Source organism: Tribolium castaneum, chromosome 6, assembly GCF_031307605.1.
Source record: "Tribolium castaneum strain GA2 chromosome 6, icTriCast1.1, whole genome shotgun sequence".
In the NCBI taxonomy this organism is placed as follows: Eukaryota; Metazoa; Arthropoda; class Insecta; order Coleoptera; family Tenebrionidae; genus Tribolium; species Tribolium castaneum.
The window spans coordinates 7238113-7264235 of NC_087399.1; the positions used below are offsets into that span (position 1 = coordinate 7238113).

General features: G+C 42.5%; 7 protein-coding genes across 18 annotated transcripts; 3 read left to right on the forward strand and 4 right to left on the reverse strand.

The window, feature by feature from the left end:
- Positions 1 to 1789: 1789 nt before the first annotated feature.
- Positions 1790 to 4742, forward strand: LOC656533 (uncharacterized). Its single transcript, XM_963058.4, has 5 exons — positions 1790 to 2445; positions 2586 to 2812; positions 2861 to 2982; positions 3028 to 3229; positions 4253 to 4742. The coding sequence occupies exons 2-5, from the start codon at positions 2607 to 2609 to the stop codon at positions 4335 to 4337; spliced, it is 615 nt and encodes a 204-aa protein (XP_968151.1). The 5' UTR covers positions 1790 to 2445; positions 2586 to 2606; the 3' UTR covers positions 4338 to 4742.
- LOC103313936 (hypothetical protein) lies at positions 4642 to 12896 on the reverse strand. The gene is made up of 5 exons (XM_008198486.3): positions 12590 to 12896; positions 8330 to 8412; positions 5399 to 5691; positions 4949 to 5350; positions 4642 to 4899 (listed from the first exon to the last, which is right to left on the reverse strand). The coding sequence occupies exons 2-5, from the start codon at positions 8384 to 8386 to the stop codon at positions 4824 to 4826; spliced, it is 828 nt and encodes a 275-aa protein (XP_008196708.1). The 5' UTR covers positions 8387 to 8412; positions 12590 to 12896; the 3' UTR covers positions 4642 to 4823.
- LOC656368 (alpha-(1,3)-fucosyltransferase 7) lies at positions 8412 to 12595 on the forward strand. Of its 9 annotated transcripts, none has more exons than XM_064357618.1 (7): positions 8412 to 8628; positions 10615 to 10662; positions 11027 to 11244; positions 11300 to 11448; positions 11498 to 11746; positions 11799 to 12005; positions 12052 to 12595. In XM_064357618.1, the coding sequence occupies exons 3-7, from the start codon at positions 11041 to 11043 to the stop codon at positions 12509 to 12511; spliced, it is 1269 nt and encodes a 422-aa protein (XP_064213688.1). In that variant the 5' UTR covers positions 8412 to 8628; positions 10615 to 10662; positions 11027 to 11040; the 3' UTR covers positions 12512 to 12595. The 9 variants fall into 9 exon arrangements, with proteins under 9 accessions (XP_064213688.1, XP_015838181.1, XP_008196712.1 ...); XM_008198490.3 differs by lacking the exon at positions 8412 to 8628 and adding an exon at positions 9512 to 10185; XM_008198489.3 differs by lacking the exon at positions 8412 to 8628 and adding an exon at positions 10425 to 10564.
- A 138-nt stretch (positions 12897 to 13034) lies between the features above and the next one.
- Positions 13035 to 13589, forward strand: Lamtor2 (Late endosomal/lysosomal adaptor, MAPK and MTOR activator 2). Its single transcript, XM_962826.4, has 2 exons — positions 13035 to 13193; positions 13243 to 13589. Exons 1-2 carry the CDS (start codon positions 13126 to 13128, stop codon positions 13550 to 13552), a joined length of 378 nt encoding a protein of 125 aa, XP_967919.1. The 5' UTR covers positions 13035 to 13125; the 3' UTR covers positions 13553 to 13589.
- Positions 13577 to 15019, reverse strand: inc (insomniac). Its single transcript, XM_962746.4, has 3 exons — positions 14802 to 15019; positions 14499 to 14756; positions 13577 to 14450 (listed from the first exon to the last, which is right to left on the reverse strand). Exons 1-3 carry the CDS (start codon positions 14985 to 14987, stop codon positions 14259 to 14261), a joined length of 636 nt encoding a protein of 211 aa, XP_967839.1. The 5' UTR covers positions 14988 to 15019; the 3' UTR covers positions 13577 to 14258.
- A 1581-nt stretch (positions 15020 to 16600) lies between these two features.
- LOC656030 (titin) lies at positions 16601 to 25148 on the reverse strand. Its single transcript, XM_971069.4, has 11 exons — positions 25013 to 25148; positions 24786 to 24967; positions 24498 to 24738; positions 24281 to 24449; positions 23749 to 24233; positions 23569 to 23706; positions 23099 to 23524; positions 22914 to 23051; positions 20793 to 22866; positions 19763 to 20305; positions 16601 to 19713 (listed from the first exon to the last, which is right to left on the reverse strand). Exons 1-11 carry the CDS (start codon positions 25086 to 25088, stop codon positions 17406 to 17408), a joined length of 6780 nt encoding a protein of 2259 aa, XP_976162.1. The 5' UTR covers positions 25089 to 25148; the 3' UTR covers positions 16601 to 17405.
- Positions 25146 to 26121, reverse strand: LOC103313935 (hypothetical protein). Of its 4 annotated transcripts, none has more exons than XM_015982815.2 (4): positions 25936 to 26121; positions 25719 to 25887; positions 25429 to 25675; positions 25146 to 25380 (listed from the first exon to the last, which is right to left on the reverse strand). In XM_015982815.2, exons 1-4 carry the CDS (start codon positions 25974 to 25976, stop codon positions 25205 to 25207), a joined length of 633 nt encoding a protein of 210 aa, XP_015838301.1. In that variant the 5' UTR covers positions 25977 to 26121; the 3' UTR covers positions 25146 to 25204. The 4 variants fall into 4 exon arrangements, with proteins under 4 accessions (XP_015838301.1, XP_008196704.1, XP_008196702.1 ...); XM_008198482.3 differs by having other exon boundaries at positions 25429 to 25666; positions 25719 to 25891; XM_008198480.3 differs by having other exon boundaries at positions 25719 to 25891.
- Positions 26122 to 26123: the final 2 nt, after the last annotated feature.

The following is a 26123-nucleotide window of genomic DNA, read 5'->3' on the forward strand; positions in this document are numbered from 1 at the left end:
TAAAATAAATGTGATTTTCGACAAAACCGGGTTAAGCTTTCAACTTCTAATACAGCATGATTTTTAAAATTCTGAATACTATCTTTTTTGAGTTATTTTCAAAATTGATGAGGTTTCGGAATTTGAGAAATTATATATATTTTAAATAATAACCGCACATTTTTATTGCATTTTTAAATTCATCTTCTCAAACTAAGTGAAAATTCAAGCTGTTGGTACTTATATCTGTCATAGCTTTAAAAATATGACAAATTTTTTATTAAAATTTTCATCTGCAGGGGTTTATTTAAAATATCACAACTTTTGAACCCTTTGCATAAGTGAATAATTCTTTTTAAGTTTGATAACCAAAGTTTCGAGGAGTCTTCGAAAATCTTCAGAATTGTCAACTGTCAACTTGCAAGGCTACTATGATTTTTTGAAAATGATGATAAAAAAACATTATAACACAGATTTTTCAAATGTTTTTTTAATAGCAATCAAAAGAACATGAATTTTTATGAAGACTTTTATCAACATCTTCCATAATCCATCTCTTACAGTTTTTGAAATAATAGCAAAACACAGAATTTTAATTAATTATTATCATTTTTAATTGAGTAAAGTTTCGCAAAATACAACAAGGTTGTGCTATTAATTAAAAAGCCATAATTAAATACTTGTTTCTGTTTTAATTCAAATTTGACAATTGTTGGCCATTTTGCAAAGCCTACTTGACTAACGATGAAAATTACAAAGTAAAATCCGTTTTTTTTTTGGAAAAAATTGAAAAAATCGTACTAGCCTTGAATTTTGACAGTTAACAATTTTGAAAATTTTAGAAGGCTTTTCGAACCTTCGGTAAAAAAATTATTCACTTATGGCAAAAGACTCTAGAGCTGTGATATTTTAATAAACCCCTGCAAATAAAAATGTAACAAAAAATGACATTTATTTCAAAAATTAAGCCCCAAAAAATAACCCTGTATGTATTAATTCTTCTTACATTTTGCGGCTTTTGCGTTTAATTAATTGATTTAATTTTCATTCAGAAATGCAATTACATAAAGATTCGGCAAAATCAGTATACGAAAAAGTCGAAATTAGTGGTGTTAATTTTTCTCAGCTTTGAGCATTATTTACACACGTTTTTGATCTAAAAACGCAAAATTTTGTCAAAAATTTAAAAAAAATGCGCGTTAGGTTGAAAATGTTCCACTTGCCCTCTTGAGCCAAAAACTCATTTTTTCTTGTTTTTTTTTCACTAAATCGTTAAATTAGATTAAATCAAAAATTACCTACATTTTCTTTTAGACATTCCATTTTATTTTGACACTTTGTTCAAGCAGAAACGCAATTACAATTTGAAGAAATTCGTCAAAAATTTGCCGTAAACTTGTGACATCTTTTCAATTTAAAAGTTGTTGCATTATCTTTTTAACAGTAAAATTCCGGCCTCAAATGCTTTTCAAAATGTAAATTGAGTTTGGTTTTAATTTGTGGTGTTACGTTACTTTATTTGTTTAATTTTATGTTTACAAATATAAAAAGTAAACAGCAATAGAAAACACCAATATGTGTTTATGTACACTCAATATTAGTCTAGACACGACTAAAATAGTGTTTAATACATAGTTTGAATAAATAAACAAACAAACAATTAAATGTTGCATTTATTTAATTTCCCACGACACGGTAAATCCCCGAACGCTGCTACAAAAACATTAAAATTTTCCTGACGTTAATTTTCCATCATTTTGGAAATTTATCACCTGAAGGCCCTAAAACACCTGTGATACGACAATCAATTTAATTGAAACGAAAAATGTGATAAAACTAAATTAAGTCGTAGTATGGTTATTTTTAGCGTTATTAATATTCATGATGTTGTGACCTTGACGACAATTATGCTATTTTCCATCCCAGCGTAATTTTTAATCTGAAATTAGATCACTAACACAAGGCCAAGGGCACTTGAAAATGAAAATTCAAATGCCCCACATGAACTAAACAGAGTGTCAAATGTTTTTCCCGAGCACTCTCGAAAGCGTTCATTAGTTTCTCTTTTTGCGGTGACTCACCGGTCAGCGGCGTAGAAATTGGTCGCAATTATTAATTCAAGTCTAAATACTCTAAAAAACCTTGCTAGGTGTTTTTCGCGCCAAAAAAATTGAGAAATTGTTAGTTTTTCCATAATTTATGGTGATTGACGGGTCAATGACAGCAGCCGCCTGCGATAAACCCGCCGCAATTCCCTTGCCCCTTGCGCACGTGACGCCGCTGGTTTCACCTGCGGAAGCACCAATTGTGTCGAGTCCACCTTTTCAGCCGCTCGAACCTTGAATATGAAATAGAAAAACCCGTTTCGGGGTGTTTTTCTCTCGAAAAAATCCGGAAAAGTCGCGCCAGTGTCCCCACATTTGACATCTGTCAAAGTGCATCGAATCGTACGAATGAAACGGCCCGGTAAGTGCCAAGTGGCCCCAAAATTTCGTTAATTACTCTCATTCCGCGCTCTCGTGTTGTGAAATAGTGAAATCGGGGCATTTTTCGAGTTGTTTTGACGTTACCCGACCATAACCTCACTTCGGCTCCTTTGTTTGCAGCCAAAGTGGGAATTTAACGAAATGTCGCAAAGCAGCGCCGTTTACCAGCCCACCACCGTCACGTACGAGGCCAATGGCCCCCAGGAGCGGTGGCAGGACCGCCCCATCAGCTACCTGGCCTCCATGAGCCAGGCTGCCAGGCGCCCCTGCGGCCTCACCTGCCTGCCCTCCCGGAACATCCTCCCCGTGGTGCTCATCACCTCAAGTGTGGCCTCGTTCTCGCTCGGGTAAGCCCCCAGCCACCCGCGCACTGTCTGACAGCCCCCTTGTTGCAGTCTCGTTATGCTCATACACGGCGCCATGGGGTACTCGGACACCCCCGAAGACAAGGAGGATCTCTATCTCATAATCACAATCTTTGGAGCAATATTTTTCGCGCTATCGATACTTCTATTTGGTAAATATTTGCAAAGCAGGACCGGGCTTGGTAATTTGTGTTCAGTGTTTTTCATGCGGCTCACGCGCCGGATTTGTTGGAGGAACGCCAAAGACCACTTGAATGCCTCGGGAGGACAAGCCCTTACAGTTAATCCGTCTACCGATTTTCTCGTTTCGGCTCAATACGCCCCTGTGTCCGAAGTGGCCTACCAGCCGGCGCAGGAGGACACCGAGCAAAGTAAATTAATGCCGCAGGAAAATAAAGAGTAAGTAGATGAGTCGCTTAAGGTTGAACTGCCACAAGGGCCTGAACACAAATTTTGAAATTGAATTTTAATTAAAAAAGTAATGAACAAAATGTTTTTACAATTATTGGAGTTTTTTTTTTAATTAAATCATTACCTCACAGGTCAGTTTTTACCTCATTTTAAATATTTGTATCCGGGTTTATACGGGTTAAAAACTCGTTTGATTTATTTTTATAATAAAAGGATGTTTCGTTCAAATCGCTTGAAAAAATATCGCAACTATTTGATGGCCTTAGCAACAATTTATATAAATGTGAAGAACAAATCTCCTGTCATTTAAAAATAAAATGGAAAAAAAAACTAATGTTTTGGTCGTTTTATTTTTTATTTAAAAATGGTAAATAATTATTTGCAAATTTTTTATGGGTTTTACGACTGACTTACGACAATGTATTTCTTTAATGAAAATATCGTCAACGGTTTAAGCTCTAAAGACGTTCAAAGACGCTGAAGCAACGAATTCGTTTCTCGCATACGCTCGTTGCATAACGACAGCCTTCGAACTTTAAGCTGTGTTTTCGCACTCGTATTATTAATAAGTATAAATATTTTTGAATAATATTTGTCTTTTTATTGACAATTTAATGCTTTACCTATCTATATTTTTTTGTTTGCTGTGTTATATTGTAACTTAAAGACACTAATGGAACAAATGCTCTCTCTGGTGGTGACATTAGCGGAACTATCGAAGTCGGGAACGTTTTAAATGGACGTCGTTTCATATCCTAACCTTTAAATATCCCTAGTATTTCTATAAAAACATTAATAAAAAACTTTGCTACAAATATATATATTTAAAAAGGAGATATAAGAACTGGTCTCTGAGGTAATGATTTAGCCGAAAAACAATATCCGATAGTAAGAAACGAGTTGGTTTATAATTTATTATTCTTAAAAATTGAGTTTTAAATTTGTGCATTCGCACGACCGCTTGGACAGAATAGTTCTGCCCTAATTTTTTTCTATTTTTTTTTTCGCTAGGATTGAAGATACGGACCGTATGGTTGAGAGCGACCCCCGTATTGTTTTACGTCCTTTAAACCCATCCGCCCATGAAGAGACTTAAGTCACGTCCACGAAAATTTTACATTTGTATAGAATGTATTTTTATCTCATTTTTTAGTTTTATACACACTATCACCGCTTCTTTTCCACTTGATTAACTGTGACGAGAAACGAATGCTTCCGCTTAAAATAATTTATTTTCGGTAAAACCCAACCAAGAAAATCGTATAAATATTCGCACTGTGTGTTATCGTAGGAAAAAAATTAAAAAATTACGCTGGTTCGTAATACTAGATCTGAAATATTCCGTACTTAAAAGACATGACGACTGCATTTATTTAGTTGTAACGTAATTTATTTATAGGTTGTATGAAAAAAACGGCTGTTTTTATTATAAACAAATTTACAAACATTCGTTGTACTTAATACAATTTTTCTTATTAAATAAATTTCCGTAACAGAATTATCGCTCGCTTTTAATTCCTAGACTAGACTTCCATACGAAGAGGTAGAAAAATATCCTATTTACAGTTTGTACACTTCAGTCTTATACAAGATCCTTGCGCCTCCACCAGGGAATCCCCTGCTGGTCGTGCACGGGCCTCAAAACCTGCGGTACAACCCTGCAACACACCCGTCACACCACTCCCTTCTCCCCCTTTCCGGCCTCACCTTTGCCCCTCCTGTACCGCCACCATGGGCAGGGGCCCCCGCGGCTGGAGCGTCTCGAGCGGAATGGGCCCCCTTTTGGCGTTCCGCACCGCCATTTTCCGCTTTTTGGCGACATGGCGCGCATTCCACTGGATCCCCAACAGGACGCCACTGACAATCCCCAACAAAATCCCAATATAGACCAAAACCTGCAAATTCCGCGCGGCCGATTTGCGCAAAACCAGGCCGGCAATGCACAAACTGACGCCGATCAAAATCCCCATCATGAACACCAACTGCAGGAAAAAATAGCAAACGTTTTCGAACGTCTGACATTTGCCGCCGCAGCCGTCCACGATGGCGCTGGTGACGCCCGAGCTCATCGAGCTCTGGGGGCGGTCGGGGGGCCGGCGGGGCGCCTCGCTACAAAATCATCGTCATGGTGATAGATTTGGGGTTTGGGGGTTTTACATTTGTTGCGTTGGCACCTCTTGGTACAAGCCCTGGGGGTAGACCCGGCGCACGTCCTTGTGGACGGCGGGGTTCTCCCGGAGTTTCCGGGAGTTGCGGGACATCCGGCGACAGTCGTCGCTTTCGTCTGAAAAGCTAGCATAGTGTTTGTGGTAAAGGTCGTAGCTATCTGTCAATGTGTCATCGCTCAGGGCCGTATCGATAACGGTGTGCCCGTTGCGATAGGGCGCCCGCTCATGCTGGAGGTGGTGATGGTGATGGGCGCAGCCATGCGGTGCTGGAACTGTTGTCGGCTAAAAACGATTAAGTGAATTTCACACGATCTAAAAATAATGCGACGCCGAGACAAACACACCGCTCGCTTTATTCAATTATACTCAGAGACGTACTGAAAGGATGAAAGGACAAAGAAGGGCTCTTGAATTACACCATTAGCGTGAAAAGGGGGATATGAATGGGAGGTGAAATAAAAACGCCGAAATTGGAGCAATAACAGGCGTTTTGTTTTTACAAGGTGCCAGCATTTAACCGACTTTTATGGTTTTAATCGCAAATCCTTGTACGATTACTTTCTCAAATTAAGTTGGCAACATTGAATAATTATTGGCAATACTGAATTTGCCACCTCAATTTCAAGTCACAGGCCCCTTTGATCGTAAAAGTCGAACGCATGGTGGGCAAAAATTAATATTAGCGTTTTGCGCAATATGTATTTTCTAATTTAACGCTTGTATTTACATGAAATAAAACAATAAACCGCACAATGGGTAGTTAAATAATAATCTACTTGTTGCTAGGAGAATAAAGACGAAACAATGAAAAGTTTATTAGGGACGATTATTTTATTGCAGTTGGCACGACTAAAATAAATATTTACGCCACAGCCTTCTCGATTTAACTTTTCAGTACGTTTTATCGTTTAAATTTCACTTACCTTCTTTCAATTAACAATTCTCAGAACAGACAATACAAAATTTTGTAATATCCCAATTCGCACTAACTAGAATTTAATACTAATGCAAATATTAGCGCAATCTAAACTCGAGGCTGAGCTCCATTATTGTCGAATGCAAGCAGGGATGAACATTATGAATTAATCATATTGCCCTCCATTGTTCAAGATGGGAAAAGTTGACTTTTGGGGCGCAACGCTAAAGATTTGTGCATATTTAACGCAGTTACACCATAAGATTGCTCAAAAAATAATTTTACAAAAAACAATCATCAAGTGAACGAAATATTCTCTAACGTAAACCGAAAAGTAGATACTGTCCATTTATTTTTTTAAACAATTGTGAATGTCAAAATTTTCTCAAAGACCAGACTGTACCACCCTAAAACCTAAACACCTAAAAATGCAGGTGCTTCGGAACACCTGTATAGAAAAAAATCAATGTTTTGGTTACGTTAAACGTCAGAAAAGTTGCTTGCAACAGGGTATTTTTTTACAAAAGATAAGAATTAAAGACGATAATGACCCGGAACAATGCAACTGTTAAACTCAGTTAAACATAAAAATGAGAATTTATTTATTCATTTTACGTTGAAAACCTTAATAATCATCAAATAACTAGTGGTTGACAATTGTTTTAAAGAATAAACAGACAAGATGCAATTTTTATTCACTTTTCAAGCTAAAACAATTTTGCGATTTTGAACCGTTCAAAAAAAAACCTATTTTTAATGAACAAATGGTTATAAGAATAATGTGACAAAGTGGCCACAGAAGGTATACAGGATTTGCTAATCATTCAACTTAACACCATAAAAATAAAAAAAAGCATTATTTATACCACAACAGAAGCATCATTTAATAAACTGCCTACCAAAGATATCAACAAAAATATTTTTCACAAAAAAAGTTTTCTCGTACACAAACTTCTTGAATAACTTAAGTTATGTGTGTTAAAATGGGGTAAATAGGTATATTGTATTCCTTAAATTTTTCTAACTATGCTGATGTCTATAAGATTCGTGACAATAAATATTTTGTTGTTGAACTTTTCATTATTATTACAAAAAAATTAAATTCAAAACATTAAAACGGAAATAATAAATAATAATAAATTTTTATTTAAAAAATCTTCAATTTTTTTTTAGGTTTTGTTAGGAGCCGTGTGCTTATAATAATTTTTTACATTACAGATTAGAACAGCTTCAAAACATTCAGACAGTATGAGGTTACCTACTGTGGTGCTAATTAAGGAAAGTTTCCTTTATCACTATCATCTTCATCAATATTTTCATCTTATTTTTCAAAAAATTTTTACACACACTCATCGATATTTAATTCTGGATGCTTGGTATACAATTTTTTATCCATTTCTACATAATCCATGAAACAAATGTTCGTTCTTTGCACAATCACTCTTACAATCTGTCCGTTGTAAGACTTGTAAGAGGTAAATTTAAATAACGCGTCCGTTATAGAGAGCGTCCGTTGTTTGACTATCAAATACATACACCCTAACATAAAGCAATTTCCCTTTACACTCAGACGGCTAGTGATTAAAAAATAAGTGCCATGTCATCCAAATAAAACTATATCTAACGGGTAGACGGTGTAGAAATAAATTAGAGGGCAATTTGATGAGTTTACAGCTAGTTGTTTATCTTTGCATCCTATACGATTGTGATTAGATTTATTGTATTTTGTGTTGTAAGCCGACAAAATAATAAATCTGAACACGATTTAAACAGCTCGTTTTACGATTGTAAATTTAGAAAAAAAAATTGTTTCCCGCGTTGGCATCGCGTGACGGATCTTTAAAAGAGCAATTATCTCCAAGTAATCCGATCTTCCGTGTTGTTTTTGGCCGCTGTTCAACATTGTAAGAAGATTCTTTCGTGGGTATTTAGAGACATTAGGGAATGAATGATAAGAGTACGTCTCTTTTCGCTCTTTCCAGACACACTCAAAAAGCCACTTACCTGATAAGGATTGTCAGAAGTGGTGCGGCAATGTGTCGAGGGCAGACGTCGCGACATGTGGAGGCCTCACCATTTCTGGGGCCCTATAACAATAATAAATCGTCAGAATGCCTGGAATTGTCGTTTGCGACATTCAGATTTAGCAATTTAACTCTTTGGGATTTGAAGACACAATAAATGACACCATTTAGTGACTCAACAATGATGCTAATGCACTTTTGCATAATGCAACGATCGGATAAAACCTTCAGGAGAATTAAGAGTTTTTCAGTTAGCGCCGAGATGCGATCACCACCAGGGTAAGTTTTTCATCAAGTCGCCACTAATTGACAAATGTCAAAATGAGGTACCACCCTACAATCGAATTCCGAACCAGTTTCTTTGCATACCTAAACGTACAAGGTCCCCTAATCGCATTAATAATTCATTTCCGCGTTACCACAGCACTGGAATTACGCGTTCACTCGAAAATTCCCCAAAAAAGCAACTTTTCGCGTCCCGGTCGTAGGTGGCCCTGTGCCGAGCTTTGAAAACAGTTGACTAACCAACCCAGCCTCCTTACTCTTTTTCGTCGTGGTCCATCTGGTTAGCAGCGGCGGCCGGCCATGCTTTTTATCTAGTCACATGGCGCGCTATAAAACCACTAGTGTCAAATTTTTGACACTTGTATGACAATCTTTCGTTTCTTTTGTACCAAACGCATAGCAAGCGGTGCAGCAAAGCCGCCGCGATTCGAAAAAAGTCACGAAAAAGAGGCGCTACGCCACTGGTGTCTATAACTCATGCTAACAAGATCTTCCCTCACTGTCACACCAAAGCCGACATCCTTGTCTCGTCGCATTATCTTTAATCTATCGTCGATGGTGCGAGAGCGAGACGAGAACACGCACCAAGCCAACTAAGACCCGACTAACAACCGTGTAAACAAACAATTACTCCCCCCGACCAACCCCCGCGATCTAATTACAGACTGAGTTTTTTTCGACTCTTGAAGATTGGTACACGATTTTCGGCTTTTTTTCAAAGCCGGTTTGTTTATTTATCGGATTCGCGGTAATTACAGGGCACGATCGAATTTTTCCGATTTATTCTCAAATCATGCATAAACGCCCACAGAAATAAGATAATGCGAATTGCAAACGGCGACCTTGGGAACTGTAGCCTGCTTGATTATTTGGCTTATAATTACCCATCGTCTTATTCAGGGTTGTTGACGTCATGTATTTTGTTTTTTGTCACGATTTCTTCAAAACTGGGGTTGTGCAACTGTAATTCCATTATTGTAGAAACAATTATCCTTGATTGTAATAAATCTGAATACTGTAATGGTCCAATGCCATTCTTTTTTTCCCATTTAAATGCCCAGCCAACTAGCTCTAAGTACACTTTTATCATCCTTCCGGTGTTTAATCGAAGTTTCACTTAACCTTCAGTTTTTATGCAAAGTGCAGTTTCGACATCGTCAACTTAACTTAAAGAAAAAAGTGCAACTCATTACCATTAAACCGTAACGGATGACATAACGTAAATAATAACAATAATAGTACGAAAAAGCGGAACTGTGGCGAAATGCTACATTTTTTCGCCAATTTTTCGCCGATTATCTCGTGACCTGAAACTCTTTGTTTCATCGATTGGTTCAAATATCAAAGTGAACGCTTTCATTGGTCAATAATCGGAATTACGGCAATAGTGATCATCAGTTGTTTCGTGTGACGTAATAATTAGCTATTAAAATTCTGAAAAGAAACCAAGTCGCCTGTGTGTGCGATCAATAATGTTAAAACAGTGAAAGCAACGTTGCGGTGTTACAGAAATCGGTATCTATGGTAACCCAACATGAAAAACCAATCAACGTGAGTATATTGTCAATGTTTCAAATTGCGCGCCATTTTTCATTTTTTTCTTCAACTTTTCCAACGGTAATGCGAGCACTGCCAACCCTTTAAAGTGTATCAAGGTTATGGAGATTTCGTCTAAGTCACACTACTCTAATTTATGACTAAAAGTGTCAAGGTTGGTAATGCTGCTGCTGGTTGCACATTAATTAACTCGACTATTACAAAACGTACTCACACACACGCCACACATACAGAGATAAACCAGTTACGAAGTAAAAGTTTTATTTATTGTAAATATTAAACAGTTTGTGTTAAACACCACCGACGATATGACATAAGATAATGGAACGGAAACCGATAGTTGTGTCAAAGGTCTTGTGATAAACATAAAAAAGTGAAAATATGTGAAAATAACAATTTCGGAAATAATTGTAATTGTTATAGTTTTAGTCTGTGATGGTACAAATGGTTCCTACAAAATGTCGAAATAAGGTAAGAAAGTGTAACGAATTCAATTTGTCACAACTGGCACGACTGATTCGCTTTTTGTGAATTTTTTGTCAGCGTGTAACGATAAAATTACTAATCAAGTGTGCAGCGATACGATCAAATGACTGATCCAGTATCACATGAGATTTGACATGTGGGCTAAGCCAACTGCGCTCCCATATTTTAGAACCAAATAAGCCACTATCTATGTACGTGTCGAAAGTAAATAAATATTAAACGATAAATTTTTTCGCCTAATCTTTCCGGTTAGTTCGACAAAAGCTAGTCTGAAGTAATGTTCTTATCAAAATTATCGATACATTTTGTATGTATGTAGGTGTCAGTTGTGTGTCATATACTGTTTTAGGTTTTGTAATAATTATGGCTGTAGTGTTATCGCAGCGAAAATGGTTCATTTTATTAGCCACGGCCACGACAACAACTATTTTACTTATGTTAATCAATAAACCAAACTTCCAAGCGATCGATTTTAATAGCGAACAACGTACGACTTTACTTTTGGAAAAAATAACATTAAGTAATGAAAAACCGGAAAAAAATTGGAGAGGATTATCCGAGAAAGAAGTCGGTAACGAAACAATTTACTCAAATCCCTTAAAATAGCTAACATTCTTATTAGATATCGAATTTGTCGGTACTAGGCCGAATATTATATTTGGAAGAGGAACCACCTGACATACCCGCCTCGAAGAAAAAGTACCAGATTTTAGTGTGGAAATACGGAAAATCAATCGAAAACCGGCATTTAAAACAATTCGGGAACCAACTGCAAGTCATTTAATTCCAATAGAAACCAAATGACAATCGAAATTTTCAGCGTCGATCCCTTTTCCGACTGTTCGGTAAAAAACTGTCAACTAACTTACGACGAAACGGCGCTAAAAACTGCCGATATCGTCATATTTCATTTGCACCGAATGAAGCCAGGGGACCTCCCCACACGTAAAACATCACCCCAGTCCCAAATTTGGGCTTTTTTGACCGACGAGAGCCCCCATCACACGTTCCTATCCCGAAACAACCTCACAAACTACAACGGGGCCTTCAACTGGTCGATGACATACAGGTAGAAGCTACTGTACATCGCGTTACTTTTGCCCTTGACTGTACTTTTCCAGGATGGATTCGGACATCCCTGTCCCATATGGGCGCACGGTCCTCCGCAAAACGCCCATCACGGACGAATCGATTTTGAAGCGTCGAGACGTCCTGGTGGCCATCATGGGCTCGAATTGTGGGGGCAACAACAAACGATGGGATTACGTGAAAGAGTTGCAAAAACACATCGCGGTGGACACGTATGGGGGCTGCGGGACGATTAAAACGTAATTCAATGTGGGTTGTGGCACTGGTCATTCATGGGGGTTGCAGGTGTCCAGGGCACTTCAAAATGGACTGCCCCCAAATCGGCGAGTATATGTTTTATTTAGCGTTCGAGAACTCCAACTGTGACGAATACGTCACGGAGAAGCTTTGGTGGAACGCCTTTGCGAAAAACTCGATCCCCGTTGTTATGGGGGCTTCCGTGGCGAGTTACAGGAAACTGCTGCCGCCCGATTCGTATTTAAACGTCGATGACTACGCGCGCCCCAAAGACCTGGCCCAGTACATCCTCTACTTGAACCAAACCGGCAAATACCGGAAGTATTACAAGTGGAAAGGGGATTTTGAGGTCTTGAACGAGCACGGGTACTTCCAGTCCAAGTCTTACCACTATTGCAGGGTCTGTGAGGCCCTGAATTACAACCAAAGGCACAAAAAAGTCTACCAGGACTTGAGCCAATTCTGGAGCGCGAGCCGGGACTGCCATCCGGCGTGGAACGCCAGTTGAGTCTTTTATTTATTCCAGTCCAAAGAGTTAGGTTATGTTTGTTTTTTGTACGTTTGAGATAAGAGAAATAAAACTTACCACTAATTGGTGATTTTTGTTATCCCAACACTTAAACAGACGGCGAAAACGTGGCAAAAACGGTGATAGAACACATTTTATTTGACAAAAACAACACCAGCTAACACTAGACACAAAATGGCAGGGTTATTGCACCGTTACGTTGCTGACCCTGATTTTTTATAAACACGTAAAGTGAGTCATTATCGCGATTTACGCAACCGTAATCAGCGAAAAGCACACAAATTAAACCCAACACGATATTAATTGGACCACAATTTGCATAAACGCGGAATTAATAAATTAACAACGTAAACAAATAACTTTCCAACGTTGTTATGTTGGCAAGGATGCAATTATTTTCCCTCGTGAAACCTATTTGAATTAATTATATTTATAGAACTGTTTAATTAAATACATCTTTGTTGAGAAATAGCGAACAAGATTGCATTACTTTACTCCTGAAAATCATTGTTATTCGTCGTCACGGTTAGACGAAATTTGGGTTGGCAACACACGTCCATGTTTGACATTTCGATTTATTTTTTGTGTTAAAAATGTTAAAACCGAAGGCTTTGACCCAAGTTTTGAGTCAGGCGAACACCGGCGGCGTCGAAAACACCTTGTACGTTTTTTGGCGTCCCCCAGGTGCGCTTTTGTAATTTGATTTTTAGGTTATTGAACCAAGAGGGGGCCCTTTTGGCGTACAGTGGCTACGGTGATAGAGACGCACGGGTGACTGCAGCCATCGCTAGCAATATTTGGAGTGCGTATGAGAAAAACGGTCGCAATGCTTTTAGGGAGGAACACCCGCAAATGGTCCTAATCGAGTGCACTGATGGACGAATTGCCATAACACAAGTTGCCAATTTGTTGCTTTGTTTGTACGCTAAAAACAACGTAGGTTTCGGGATGTTGAAAGAAAAGGCGAATGCTTTGGCCATTTATTTGGAAAATCCACTGAAACAAGTGGCTACGTCTTAGGTTAGGCTTTTTGTTAATAAATGATTTGATTGCACAATTTTATTGATATAAACAAACTTTAATATACAAAACATTACTCTAGAGACAGCCCGTATAAAATAGGATCTATCATACAGACGCTTAGGTTCTTAAAGAAAGGAATAACGATTTGATTTATACAGAAACAGTACCGCCAACTAAGGGAGTTTTTGAGTTAGTGTGTTAAACACCCAAAAGTAAAGTGTATTGCTTGAAAACGTTTAGTGATTTAGTTTTTGTCATGATTTGAAGCAAGATAAAAACAAATGGTTACAGTACATTTTGTGCGTTTACGTAAATACGACACACTTTTAAATGGAAAAAACTACACAAAATATACTATAATTAAACCTCCAATTTCTTGCCGCGTTTCGTAAAGTTCGCCTCTTGGAAAAACTGGTTTTTGAAGGCACCTGACCTAAAATACGCCAAAAGGAAAGTCTGGCGGACGTATACCACACAATTCGACTCGAGTTAGACCCTGCCTTAAAGACGAGCGACATTTAATGTCAAATGGCTCGAGTATTTTTGTAAATCAATCAAGTTACCACGAAAATGGCGTCCTAACCTCAATAAATGAATAAAAAGCAAAAATCTTGAGTAGCGGCAGCATTGACACGAAAAAATCCTAGAAATGTCTGGGGGCTGCGCCCCCCGATATTGTTTCAGTCCGTGTATTTAAAACTAATTACATTCGGGAGCCTTTCTGTTGCAACACTTTCGCTTTGTCGCTGTGCTCCACCTCGATGCCTTCGCGAGCCCCATACTCGCGGCTCACGACGCACAAAAACTCGGCGTGCTCGTCAGCCCCGTAATTGTACTGCGAGCCGATGTTCACTAGTTGCTCGAACTTCCAGCCGTCGGACATCGTGGAAACCATCTGGAAAACACAAAGTGTGACGTTTGTAGGTTAGGCGGCAGTGGGCACCTGAGTGAGCTCGTCCTCATGGCACTGCAGCACTCGGTAGACGTGCTTTTTGCTGTCTTTGCTCGGTCGATTGTCGCGGTGGCATATCCGTTCTTTGACTAAAGTGATCAGTTCTGCGACGTTGTAGAATTCGGCCTCTTCTAGGATGCCCTCCTCGGCGAGACCTTTGTTTATCACTAGTTTGCCGTGGCGGAGGTAATTTAAAACGGGGGAGAAGTAGTTGGGGTCGCGGTCTATTAGGTAAGCGCCGGTGTCGTCCTGAAGCCACAAGTTTAGAGCCAGGGGACTGATTAAGACACTCACCTTATCTGAAATTAGATCGCTATCTTCTTGGACTAGTCTGAATAAAAACGAATTTGGATCGCGGGCTAACGTCGTCTTAGTCGTTAAAAAATACGTCCCGCCTACGTTCAGTTTCACCCATTGCTTATTTCCGTTTTTAAAAAATGTTTGTTTATTGTCCACTGAATTCACACCATCCTCCGCCATGTTTACTTTACCTACCAACGCGACGGAAACGAAAACACCAAATCGGAACTAACAAGCCCCCATTGAGACAAATTAGTAGAGTATAAAATGTTACATCTTGACCAGGACATTTTTCTTCTAAAAAAACAAGGCAGAATATTACAAATTTAGCTTAAAAGGCCTAAAATCTCTTAAGAAGCATTAATCTTCCTTCACTCCAAAACTACCCAAACATCAGTAGACCACGAAAAACAGGGTAGAATGAAACAAATTTAGAGTTTTCCCAAAAGTAAACATCTAAAAATCTTGGAAAATATCTTAGAAAACGCCTCTTCATTTCTTGATCACGACATTTGGCGTCTTCAAAAAACAAGGCAGGACCCTAAAAATTTAGCCGTTTTTCCTAACAGTCAACAACGGAAGAAGCCCTAAAACCCCAAGAATTAACTTTTATGCACCCCAAAAATACCAAATATCTGCAGACCACCAAAAATTGGGCACACGAAAAAACTGTTGAAATCTCCCAAAATAATGCAAAAGCAAAGAGGCAAAAAGGCAAAAAGCAAAAATTTATACGTTTTTCCCAAAAATAATAATTTTTTATGCTTTTAAAAATACTCGAAAATCATATAGATCACCAGAAAATGGTCACATGGGAAAACTGTTGAACATCATCCAAAATCAAACATAATAATTACACTCAAATCACCCAGAAAAGCTTTACAAAATCCGTTATTTTTAAACATTCCAAAATGCCTTTTTTATTTCTGAACTGAAAGTCAATTGCCACATCCAAAAAAATTACCGGTCGGAGTGGCAGCCTGTAAAAATATCAAACATTTACCTCCTGATTGTTACTATTTTACATTGTTTGTGTAAAAGATATTATTACACATAAGTAACGATGTGAACGTATTTATTTTTTTCTTAAATATTATTTGTATTTGTAGCATAACTTATTAAATTTGAGTTTTTTTATTTGGTGATATTAAAAAGCTTACACATTTTTATAATACAATTTAACGCAAAACGTTACAATGAAACGATAATATCGTTAGCGCGATCAGAGTCTTCTGACACCTAATAAACAAGATCTGTTCGAAATATGATACATGATGGACTATGGGGAGAAGACAAACAAACATGGGCATTTGTTCTAAACTATTTAGACACTCAAATGTGTGTTTTCCCAATCGTTCGACATCATATACTTGTAAGATTAAAGGATGAGGTGGACATTGAAGGTGATTCTCATTCATTCATTGCATCATTCAAAGTTCATGATTATTTCATCTATGGTCGAGGCACAATACTTGGAGATGCTTTCACGAATATATTTATTGTCATACCAAGAAAACGTATAAGAATGTCAACACTGAAGGATGTTATGTTGCACTGTTCTCAAGGGGGAAATACTTATATCTAAATCATGAGCCTTGGAAACGTGGAATAAAACGTAAAATTGTTTTTAAGTAAAAAGCGCAAGTTTTGAAGTGGGATTGTGATATCCTTTAATCCAATTTTTAATAAAAAAAAACAAATTTTAGGGATTGGTGTTGTTTTTCTCTTTTTTTTTGTATACGCCAAATGGCTTGATTCAGAAATAAAAAAGTTGCAAAGATTGACAATAAAACTCATCTTAATGAATTTATTTGAATATGAAATACTTTTAACAACAAAGTGGATCCTCCGCTCGTAGAAACGCCGCTTTCCTCACTTGTATCGGTTCATCAATTTCCGGTGTAACCGAAAGCACCCGAACCGTTTCACCTGGTTCAATCAGAGGTACTCCTCTTCTCGGACTTGCTGTACTTCCAGGCCGGGCCTTACGAGCCACTCGTGTACTTCCATAACTGGGATGCTCGTAAGGATCGTATGCCTCGCTACACTGGTGGTCAACTTCCGCATAAACAGGATATTCCTTGTGTTGTTTCCGTGCTCGAGGTATCCTGCATTGAGTTAGCCCCAATTCCTCCAAATCGGCCATCTGGTACTCGAGAACCGGGTCCTTTTCAACTTTTCGAGGTTTGGGGTGATAGTCTTTATGTGGGGGTTCAGGAGCAAACTCTTCCTCGCCTCCAAAATCGTCGTCGTACTTGTTATAGTACTGATATCTTGCTTGTCTTCGCTTTAAGTTAACCGGACGATCCATTATTGCCGCATACTGAACAGCCGCCTGCTGCTTCCGTGCCGTTCCTTCGTCCCAAGGTTCTGTCCTAGCGTTAAATCTTTGTGGGTTATCCATACTTTTAATTTTGACTTGAGGTCCGAAACAAGAATTTTGATTGTCAGTTTGGCAAATGTCAAAAAATTGCCAGTAAGCCTTGATTTTATAAATAAAACACTCGTTTTTTCTTACACACTACTTTATTTCGCCCTCCAAAGTTGAAAAATCAGACACAATACATTTGTAAAATTTTATATAAATATCACAATTTCTTATCCCATCGATGCCTCAACTGTTAAAACAGTCACATTTCCACTATAGTCATCCTGATTCGGCGAAACCTCTTGCCTCGCAATCGTCAAAGTCTTGGTAACTTCTCCCTGATCCTCGTCGTAATATTCGCTCATTTCCAGCTGAGTCTCATACTCCGGGAGCGGAACCTCCCCTTCATACCCATACTCCGCCTCCAGATCCTCCCACTCGTCTTCGTAACCCCTACTCTCCATATCCTCAACCATGTAACCAACATCTTCTTCCTCGTCCAGATACCTCGTCGCTTCATCAAACAGCCCCCGCATCTCAAAACTGTCGTACCCCAACATTCCTTCATCATCCAGATACATCTCTTGCAAATCGCGCACCGTCAACCCCAAATCCTGCAACGCTTCAGCGTCGTACTCCACCACTTGACTCGGCCGCCGCCTCCCCGTATCAATCTTCGAGACGGCTTGGATTTTCCGCCGTCTCGGGGCCTGCACAGGCGGTGGTTGCCTCCGGAACGGCCCTCTCGGGGGCGGTCTGGGCCCCTCCCGGGGCGGCGCCTTCGGCGGACGTTCCGCCCACGGGCGGGCCCGCGCCTCCCGAGCCCCCCCACGCGTTCCTTCCGCTGGGGGCTTGGGCCGTTTGGGTCTGGGCACTGACTCTATGCCTGTGGCGTATTTATCCGCCTCCTTGAGCCCCCGATTATACCTCGCTCTAGCTCGGTCCATTTCCGAACGCAACGACCGAACCGTCGATACTGACGACCGGGACTTTACCGACTGAACCGAAGTTTGCGAACGTACAGAAGTGCCCGGTTGCGATTGCACTGAAGTGCTCGACCCCGGTCGTGGGGGCCGTTGGGGGCCTTGGGCCCACGGTCGCGGCCGATTTGCCCGCGCCACCGCGCGGTCCACGGGGCGGGCGAGACCTGGGGGCGGTTGTGCACCGGCTGCCGCCCCCGATGCTCTTCTTACAGTGGGCGGCGGTCGTCGCGTGGCGGATGTTTGCGATGGTCTCCGCACGGGTTCTTTCCAGGGTTTGGGTCTTTGTTGCCGAGCTGTCGCTCTGTCTGCGGACACGTCCGGTGCTGATGGACGCTGACGCACGGATGTGGACGACGGGCGTTGCGACGCTCTTTCCGGGGCCGATTTAGCGCGAGATGTGGACGGTTGTCCGCGAATTGAAGTGCGGGATCGGCCCGGAGTCTCGAATTCCTTCGTCATCTTCTTCCTAGATTCGGCCCAAGGGCGGGACCTTTTGTCACGTGGAACCACGCGTTCGACTGGTTTTAACTGGGGAGGCTGCTCCCGCTGGACTCTTCTCCTCGAAGGTGTCTTTGTGACAACTGGTTCTTTCTTTGCCTTTTCTCGAGTCGTTTGCGTGTATTCGAACCTGGTTTTGGAGGTTCGACCTCTGACGGTTTTGCCCTTGGCTTTGGCTTGAGCTTTGGCTTTGGCTGCTTCTTCAGCTTTTCTTTTACGTTCGGCTGCAGCTCGAGCTCTTGCCTCGGCTTCTGCTCTTGCTCTCTCGGCTTCTTTTCGTCTTTGAACCGCTTCAAAGTGCCCCAAAGCTGCCGGGTCGACCATACTTTCATAACGAAGATCGGGGAATTTAAACCGTGCCTCAACTTCCTCCAAACTCCGAGCGGTTCGTGCCGTTTCCTGCCAATCAGCGTATCTTTGTAGTAGCGACCTTGGTTGGTCTTGATACTCGGGTAGTTGGAACAACGCCTCTACTTCAGGCGAACCTCTGACGCGACGTCTCGGCTCAGGAGTCACTTTCCGGAAGTGAATGCCTTGTCTTGGAGTCCGTGGCGGTGTTTGATAATCACCCGGAAACTCCTCCGTTTCCAGTCCCTCATCTCCTGGTGCATCAGCCACAAGTTCGGTAATTTTCGGTGGTGAATAGGGCGGAGTTGGAGTTCTTGGAGGCGTGGTTCCAGGAACCCACAAATCAGGAGTTCGAGGCGAGACAAGCTCGGGCATTTCTTCCACGTCCAAAACGTCTCGTATTTGTCGAGGAAGACGTGGAGGGGACGCCTCGCGTCTTACTGGTTGTGCTCTCTTACGAGGCGCTGGTGGGGTTTGCACGATTGGTGGCCTCATAGGGGAGGGGAGACCGGCGGGAACCGGCTCATCCAATACAGTTAGTCGCTGAATGGCCTCCTCCTGTTCCGCCCTCTCTCGCTCCTGTTCCTGAAGCCTGTATTGCTGCAGTTCAGACTGGATCTCTTGTTCCATTTGCTCTTCAAACATTGCTCCTTGTTCTTCAATCGGATCTTCGACCAATCGCGGCAGAATACGAGGTTTATTGCGCGGCCTGTAACCAATCGTAAGTTTAAACAGTCGGTTGGTAAAACCACACTTACGGATGCACGTCCCTGTAGCGTCTCACATCATGAATGGGGGCGGCTTTCGCTTTAGCCATCGTCTCCTCAATCACTCCGTATTCCCTCAACGGCGAAACCGGCGAAAAATCTGGAAGTTCTTCAGCGAATGGTTCAGCAACCTCGTCAATAATATCTCTTTCTGGGGTTTTGGGTGACTTTGGAGGTCCCTTCGGTCCGTACAACCAGTCGAACCATTGTTCCAACTCCATTTCACGCGGCAAACCACCACCGGCTAAAAGCGCATCAATTTCGTCATTCTCCATAAACAACTCGCGTTCTTCTCCATCGTCCACCACTTCAGTCGCAACTTCGGTCACTTCCACGTGGTTCTCATCCGGATCTGATTGTGGCTCAGTAAAGTCCAATCTGCGCTTTTTGAGCCTCCTTCTGAGGGTTCTACGTCGTGGGCCAAAGCGGCCAGGGGACTCCGGGGCCGGACGGCGCGTTAACGGACTCGGGGGGTAATCGACGGGGGAACCGACCGCAGGTAGCCTCTTTTGCAAACGGCGCTCCCTCTTAAACCTTAAAACAAACAAAAATAAGGGAATTTTTAAGAAAAATGGAAAAATTAAAAAAACGAACTTACAAAAGAAGAAATAGAAAAACAGATTAAAAACACAAGAAAGGTTATTTGAAGCGCTCAATAGAGTTTGGAAGAGAGGTGGATTGCCAAAGATTGGAGTAAAGAGCTAATTATCCCACTTTACAAGAAAGGGGACAAAGATCAACCGCAATATCACCGGAAAATAACTTTACTTAGGAGAACTGGATTTTTTTAAAATGTTCTTTGGCTTTACTTTTGCAGATAATTAAAAATATGGACTGACATGAATAAATAAAAAATTAACACTTTAAAAAACAGCGACAAACAAAAATAATAACAAACTTTGTAATAGTACGGACTAAATAGTGCTCTGATAAAGATATTTTTGACACATTTATAAAGTGCCTAAAAGTGCCAAATAGGCAATAGTGGCATTTTAGTCGTAGATAAAGGAAATAACACAACCTTTCAATTTCTTCGTCGTCCTCCAACGGCGGCGTCCCGGGAACCCTTCTCTGTCGCCTCTGCTTGTACTGTTCGGCCGTAACAAAATCAAAATCTCCCGCTTTTGCCGAAATATCGGCGTATTGTTCCCACTCTTCGGGCCCGCCTTGTTCCTCCACCACGTTACTGACTGTAGCCAATCGTGGTTGAAAGCGACGCTTTTTGAATTTATCAGCTCGTGGTTTCTCGCTGAATACGGCGATGCGGTGCTCTAGCATGTCCGGTGTCACTGCTTCCGGCGAATAGTCCTCTTGATCGAAAATCAAACCGGGAGGCGTTTCCGTGCCCAACTCGTACACCGGTGGCAAATCAAACACATCCGGAACGACTTTTTCCGGACTAACATGGACATATCTGTCTATTTGTTGTGGTTCGTGAGCCGGTTCCGCCCGTTCGGCGATTTGTGATATTCGTTGACCCGGAGCGCGACCATACGTCCGGACTTGCGGGCTCCGGGGGTAAATGGCCGACATGCGGCTGGAAGTCTGAATGTCGGCTAACCTGTCCCTCCTCGTTGGGATTTGTCTTGTTGGTGTTCTACCCTCTCTAGCTGACAGTATTAGTTTTTTCTTAAGTTCGAATAAATTGATTGGGGGACTGCCGGGAGGGGATACCGGCGATGCCAGGTGGGCTGGGGGTGACTCTTCCCCAGCCTGGGGCGGGACAACAGTTTGGAACAACTCATCGTAGTAGGTCGGAGGTACAAACTGCTTGTAATATTCTTCGGGGTGTTTTGGCGACAATTCGCCTTCGACTGTGCTAACTGGTCTCATTTCCTCGTACTTGATCTCTGGTTCTTCGTATTTAAACTTGAAGTGATCGGGGGAGTACTTGGACAAAACCTCCGTTGGTGATTGTGGTATGACGGTGAATTCCTCCATGGTTGGTATTGGTGAAAGTGGGAAGTCGGCCCTCGGGTCACTTGGGGGTTTCTCCTTGGGCTTGGGTGGTGGATACCACGACTCCCAGTCAATATCGTACTCGTACTCGTGGAAATCGGGTTTTTCCGTCACGTTGGGGAAATCCTTAGGATCGAAGTGACGTCGCCGTGGATCGATGGTGTGGTGGGGCACCACCACAGGGACGCCCTCCATGGCGGGGGCCGCCGTCAGCCAATCATGGTAAATATGTTTCATGTCCTCCAGCCGACGTTCGACGGGACTGAGCGCCTTCTCCAGCTCCTCCTCTTCTAGGAATCCCAAATTCGCCAAGTCTTCATACGGTTCGGGCGTAAGAGGTTCCACCAGCTCGTCAAGTTGTTGGTCGATCTTCTCCTGCAAAGCGAAAAACTTCTCCTTTTCTTTCATGAATTCGCGCGGGGTGGGTCGGGGAGCGGGGGGTTTTGAATGCGGGTCGAAACCTTCACGGATCATTTGTTTCTCGATCAGTTTTTCCATTTCTTCGAAATCGTCCTCAGGTGCCGTTTGGTAGAATTCCGTTGTTTCTTCCTCGGCCAGGGCTTCCAGTTGTGCGTCGGCTTTGTGGTGGAAGTCCAGGAATGTTTTGCGTTGCGCTCGGCGTTGCTCAGGCGGGAATGGTACGGCTTTTTCCTTGGCAGATGGGTCAATACCAGATCGCCGCATATCTTCTTCGATCATTCGTTCCATTAGCTCGTAGTGTTCGTCTTCGACGGTGGGACTCAACTGACGCGTCTTCTTCAACATTTCGTTGAAAGCACCAACGACTCGTGGGTCTTTGCCTTTGTGGCCTGGCGATGCTTTCGTGGTTGCAGGTTCCGGCAATGGTGAGCGAGCTTTTGGACTTTCTGCTCTCTCTTCTACTACTTCTTCTTGTGGTGCTTTCTGTTCTTCATGGGTCAAACGTGGTGTTGGGTGTCTGATGGGACATGGAGACCCATCAACTCCCGCACCTTCCATCAAACTTTCGTAAATCTCGCGAGCTTCAGGCGAGATATGGATGGAAGCGTCGGGGTCGACTGACACGTCGTGCGCCTTTGGCAGAGGTGAGAGTGAGCTTTTTGCGATTCCCGACATTGACGTATCCATTACATCGGCTTCCAAATCCGCCAAATCCTCTACCGAAAACTGCCAAGTCATGGGTTTAAACCATTTTTGGACTTACCATCAAACGAAGGGATTTGGTCGTCGGGAATCATCTCCAACTCTGGGTTCTCGGCCATGAAGTCGTCCAAGTCCTTCTTGGCTTCGGCTTCCCATTCATCGAGCATTGCGTCATATTCGGCAATATATGAATCGACAACTAACAAACCAACATAACCAATGGTTCCCGAGTTACCAACAACTCACCATCTTCTGGTTCCTCCTCCTCTACTGAAAGCTCCGCCACCTCAGACGGATGAGGCGAAAGCGAGGCCGCCCAAGACGGTGTCGGAGATTTATAAGAGGGCGAAGGTGTCGGAGACCGACGCTGAGGTGACGGTGTCGGAGACCGCCGCTGAGGGGACGGTGTCGGAGACCGCCGCTGGGGGGACGGTGTCGGAGACCGACGAGGCGGAGTCGGTTCCCTGGGGGGAACCGCCGGAGGCCTCCTCAAGGTTTTTGGCGGCTGAATTCGCCTGGGTTTCTTCGCCGAAGGCGCAGCTTTCGGAGATTCAACCATTGGTTTCACTGGAGATAAATCACCAGGAAGCAGGTCATGTTCCCGCTCGAATTGCTGCAAGTCGTCCATAGCTTCCTGCTCCATAGCCGCCAAATGGGCGGCCATGGTATCCTCTACCAAAAAATGCCAAGTCACAACTCAAAGCAATACGACTTACCCTCAAACGAAGGGAGTTGGTCATCTGGAATCAGTTCCGCCTCCGGATGTTCCTCCATAAAACCTTCCAAGTCCGCCAAGGCTTCGGCTTCCATCTGCTTAAGCATGGCGTCGTACTCGTCCAAAAATGCATCGGTTTCTACTCACTCAATAAAAAACACAAACTCTAAGCGAAACTTACCCGGAACGAAATCCTCCAAATCACTGTCTTCCTTGACCACCTTTTTCCTACCCTTGATCCCTTTGGAGGGTTTTTTAGGAGGCTCCTCCTCTTCAATCACTTCAGGCACCGAAATTTTCGGCTTTCCAATCTTCGATTTGCTCTTTTTTTTCTTCGGGGGTGGGGCTGGAGGCTCCGCCTGTTTCTTCTTTTGCGCCAATAGTGACGCTCGAGTGGGCCGGGCTTTAGGGAAGGGTTTTTTGGGCGGTTTCTTGGGTTGGGTGTAAAGTGTTTGGACTGAGGCCATGGTGGACGAGGCCGCCGGTTGGAAGGTTTCTTCCGAAGGCGGAGCCAATTTTTCCTCCACCTCTCCTTCAAGGAATTTGGCTTCGAGGAGATTGGAACCCCAACTGGGCGGTTCGCGGTCTTCGGGGGGCGGGGATAATTTGCCGATGGGGCGGGATGGAGGTGTGGCGCCTAGTGCTGACCGTTTGGGTTCTTTTTTCCTAGTTTAGGGGAAATTAAAGTAGGAATGTCAGTTTAGAAAGGTTACTTTTTGGGAGTAGGTTCTTCTTTTGGGGGTTCGGGTTCGGAGGGAGGTTCTGTGGTGGGTTCTGAGGTTGTTGGTGGTTCTCCTGGTGGTTTTTCGGCTAATTCTGGGGTGGATTGGATGGCGGTCAGGGTTGGGGGAGGAGTGCTGACTTCCAGCATGCTTTTAGCAGCTGAAATTAAATTCGTTTTTCGAACATTTGGGAAATTGGAAGTGGGACCTTTTGGCAGTAGCTGTTTATCGACGCGGTACCACGTTTGAAGCGGGAGTTTGGAGATGGCATAGTAAGCATGAGTGCCAAAATTTTCGATGTTTTGAACCGCCACATATTCGAGTAAGTCGGCTGAAAAGTCGGAAATGTAAGGGGGGTAATCCCCGGATTGGCCGAGGCGACGTTTTCGGAATTTCTCCCGGTTTTCGGCTTGTTCTCCTTCAATAATTTTCTTCGCCACGTCCACCAACTGTTCACAGTTGTACAAAAATGTTAGAGACTATACAAGTGACTCACGGTTTGATTTTGTGGAAACTTCTCGAGTGTTTGCACCGAATTCGGATGCTCCGTGAATGGAGGAGCAAGTCTTTTCCTTTGTAAAACAAACAACAGCAATTTCAGATAATCCAATTTAACATTATCGTCTGTCCCAGAGTCCCCTTTCAGTTTTTTGACCCAAGCCGCGGCCAAGACCCGATCTAAAGTCAAAAAATCAAGGATTTGTCAAAAATGGGGCGACCTACCGTCGATCTTGGGCAAATTCAAGACAAGCGGCTTTGTGAATTTCAAGTAGAAATCAAAATCGGTGAGATTCTCCATTGTGAATTTTGAGGGGGTTTCGAAAATTAGACCATTTTTAACGCAAAAATTTTGACATGATTTTTGAAAGATTTTATTTATTTCAGTGGCCAGGTAACGTGAAACAAATGATTTATTTATTTGTCGACATTGTCGAGGAGGAGGTTGGAGCCCCAACTGGGGGGAATCCTGTCGTCGGGCTCGGCCTCTGTCCCGAGCGGAGACACCAAAAACATGACCTTCTTGTTCTCCCCCCTGACCTTCTTCTCCAATTTTGCCGCAAACTCGTTCTTCTTCTCCTCCAATTCCTTGTCTGGTGGTCACAATGTTAGAATTTTGGCGCGGTTTTTCGAACACAAACCTGGCACCGCCGCCTTCGCTTGACCGTCTTCATCGGCCAGATCGGGCCCTTGTGGCCTCCTCTCAACCCCTGAAGGAAAAAGACTCTTATCAAACCTGTCCCAGACCGTTATCGGTTGTTTAGACATTGCGTAATAACAATGAACCCCGAAATCCTCAATGTCCTGATAAGCGACATAACTGAGTAAATCCCCGGAAAAGTCGTAATTGTACGACCGCGCCCGAGGGCTTTCATCACTCTGACAAACCTATAAAATGTAATTAGAGAATCAAGCAAGGGTACCAACCGACTTGAGGCATTTCAGCCAAGTCCTTGACTTTCGAGGGGTGGTTGTTGAAAGGGGGCCCGAGTTTGCGTTTCTGGAGGAAGTATATTAGGAGTTTGACGTAATTGTTCTTTTGTAATTCAGACAGAGAGGAGTCTTCGACCAAGCGTTTGAGCCAAGCACATGCCAGCGACCTGTCTGAGGGGCAAAAAATACAGGGATTTTGGGGAATCATGGGGTACCTGAGAGGGACGAAAGGGCGAAAATCAGTGGTTTGGCACATTTTACGTAAAAGTAAAGGTCCACAGGGGGCGACTGAGACATGTTTACACAAAAATTTCGACGATAGATGAAATGATAAAAAGTTGTGTCAAAGTGGCACTCAGGAAGCTGTATTGTGGGTTGCCTGGCTCGTTATTTTGGTTTTCAG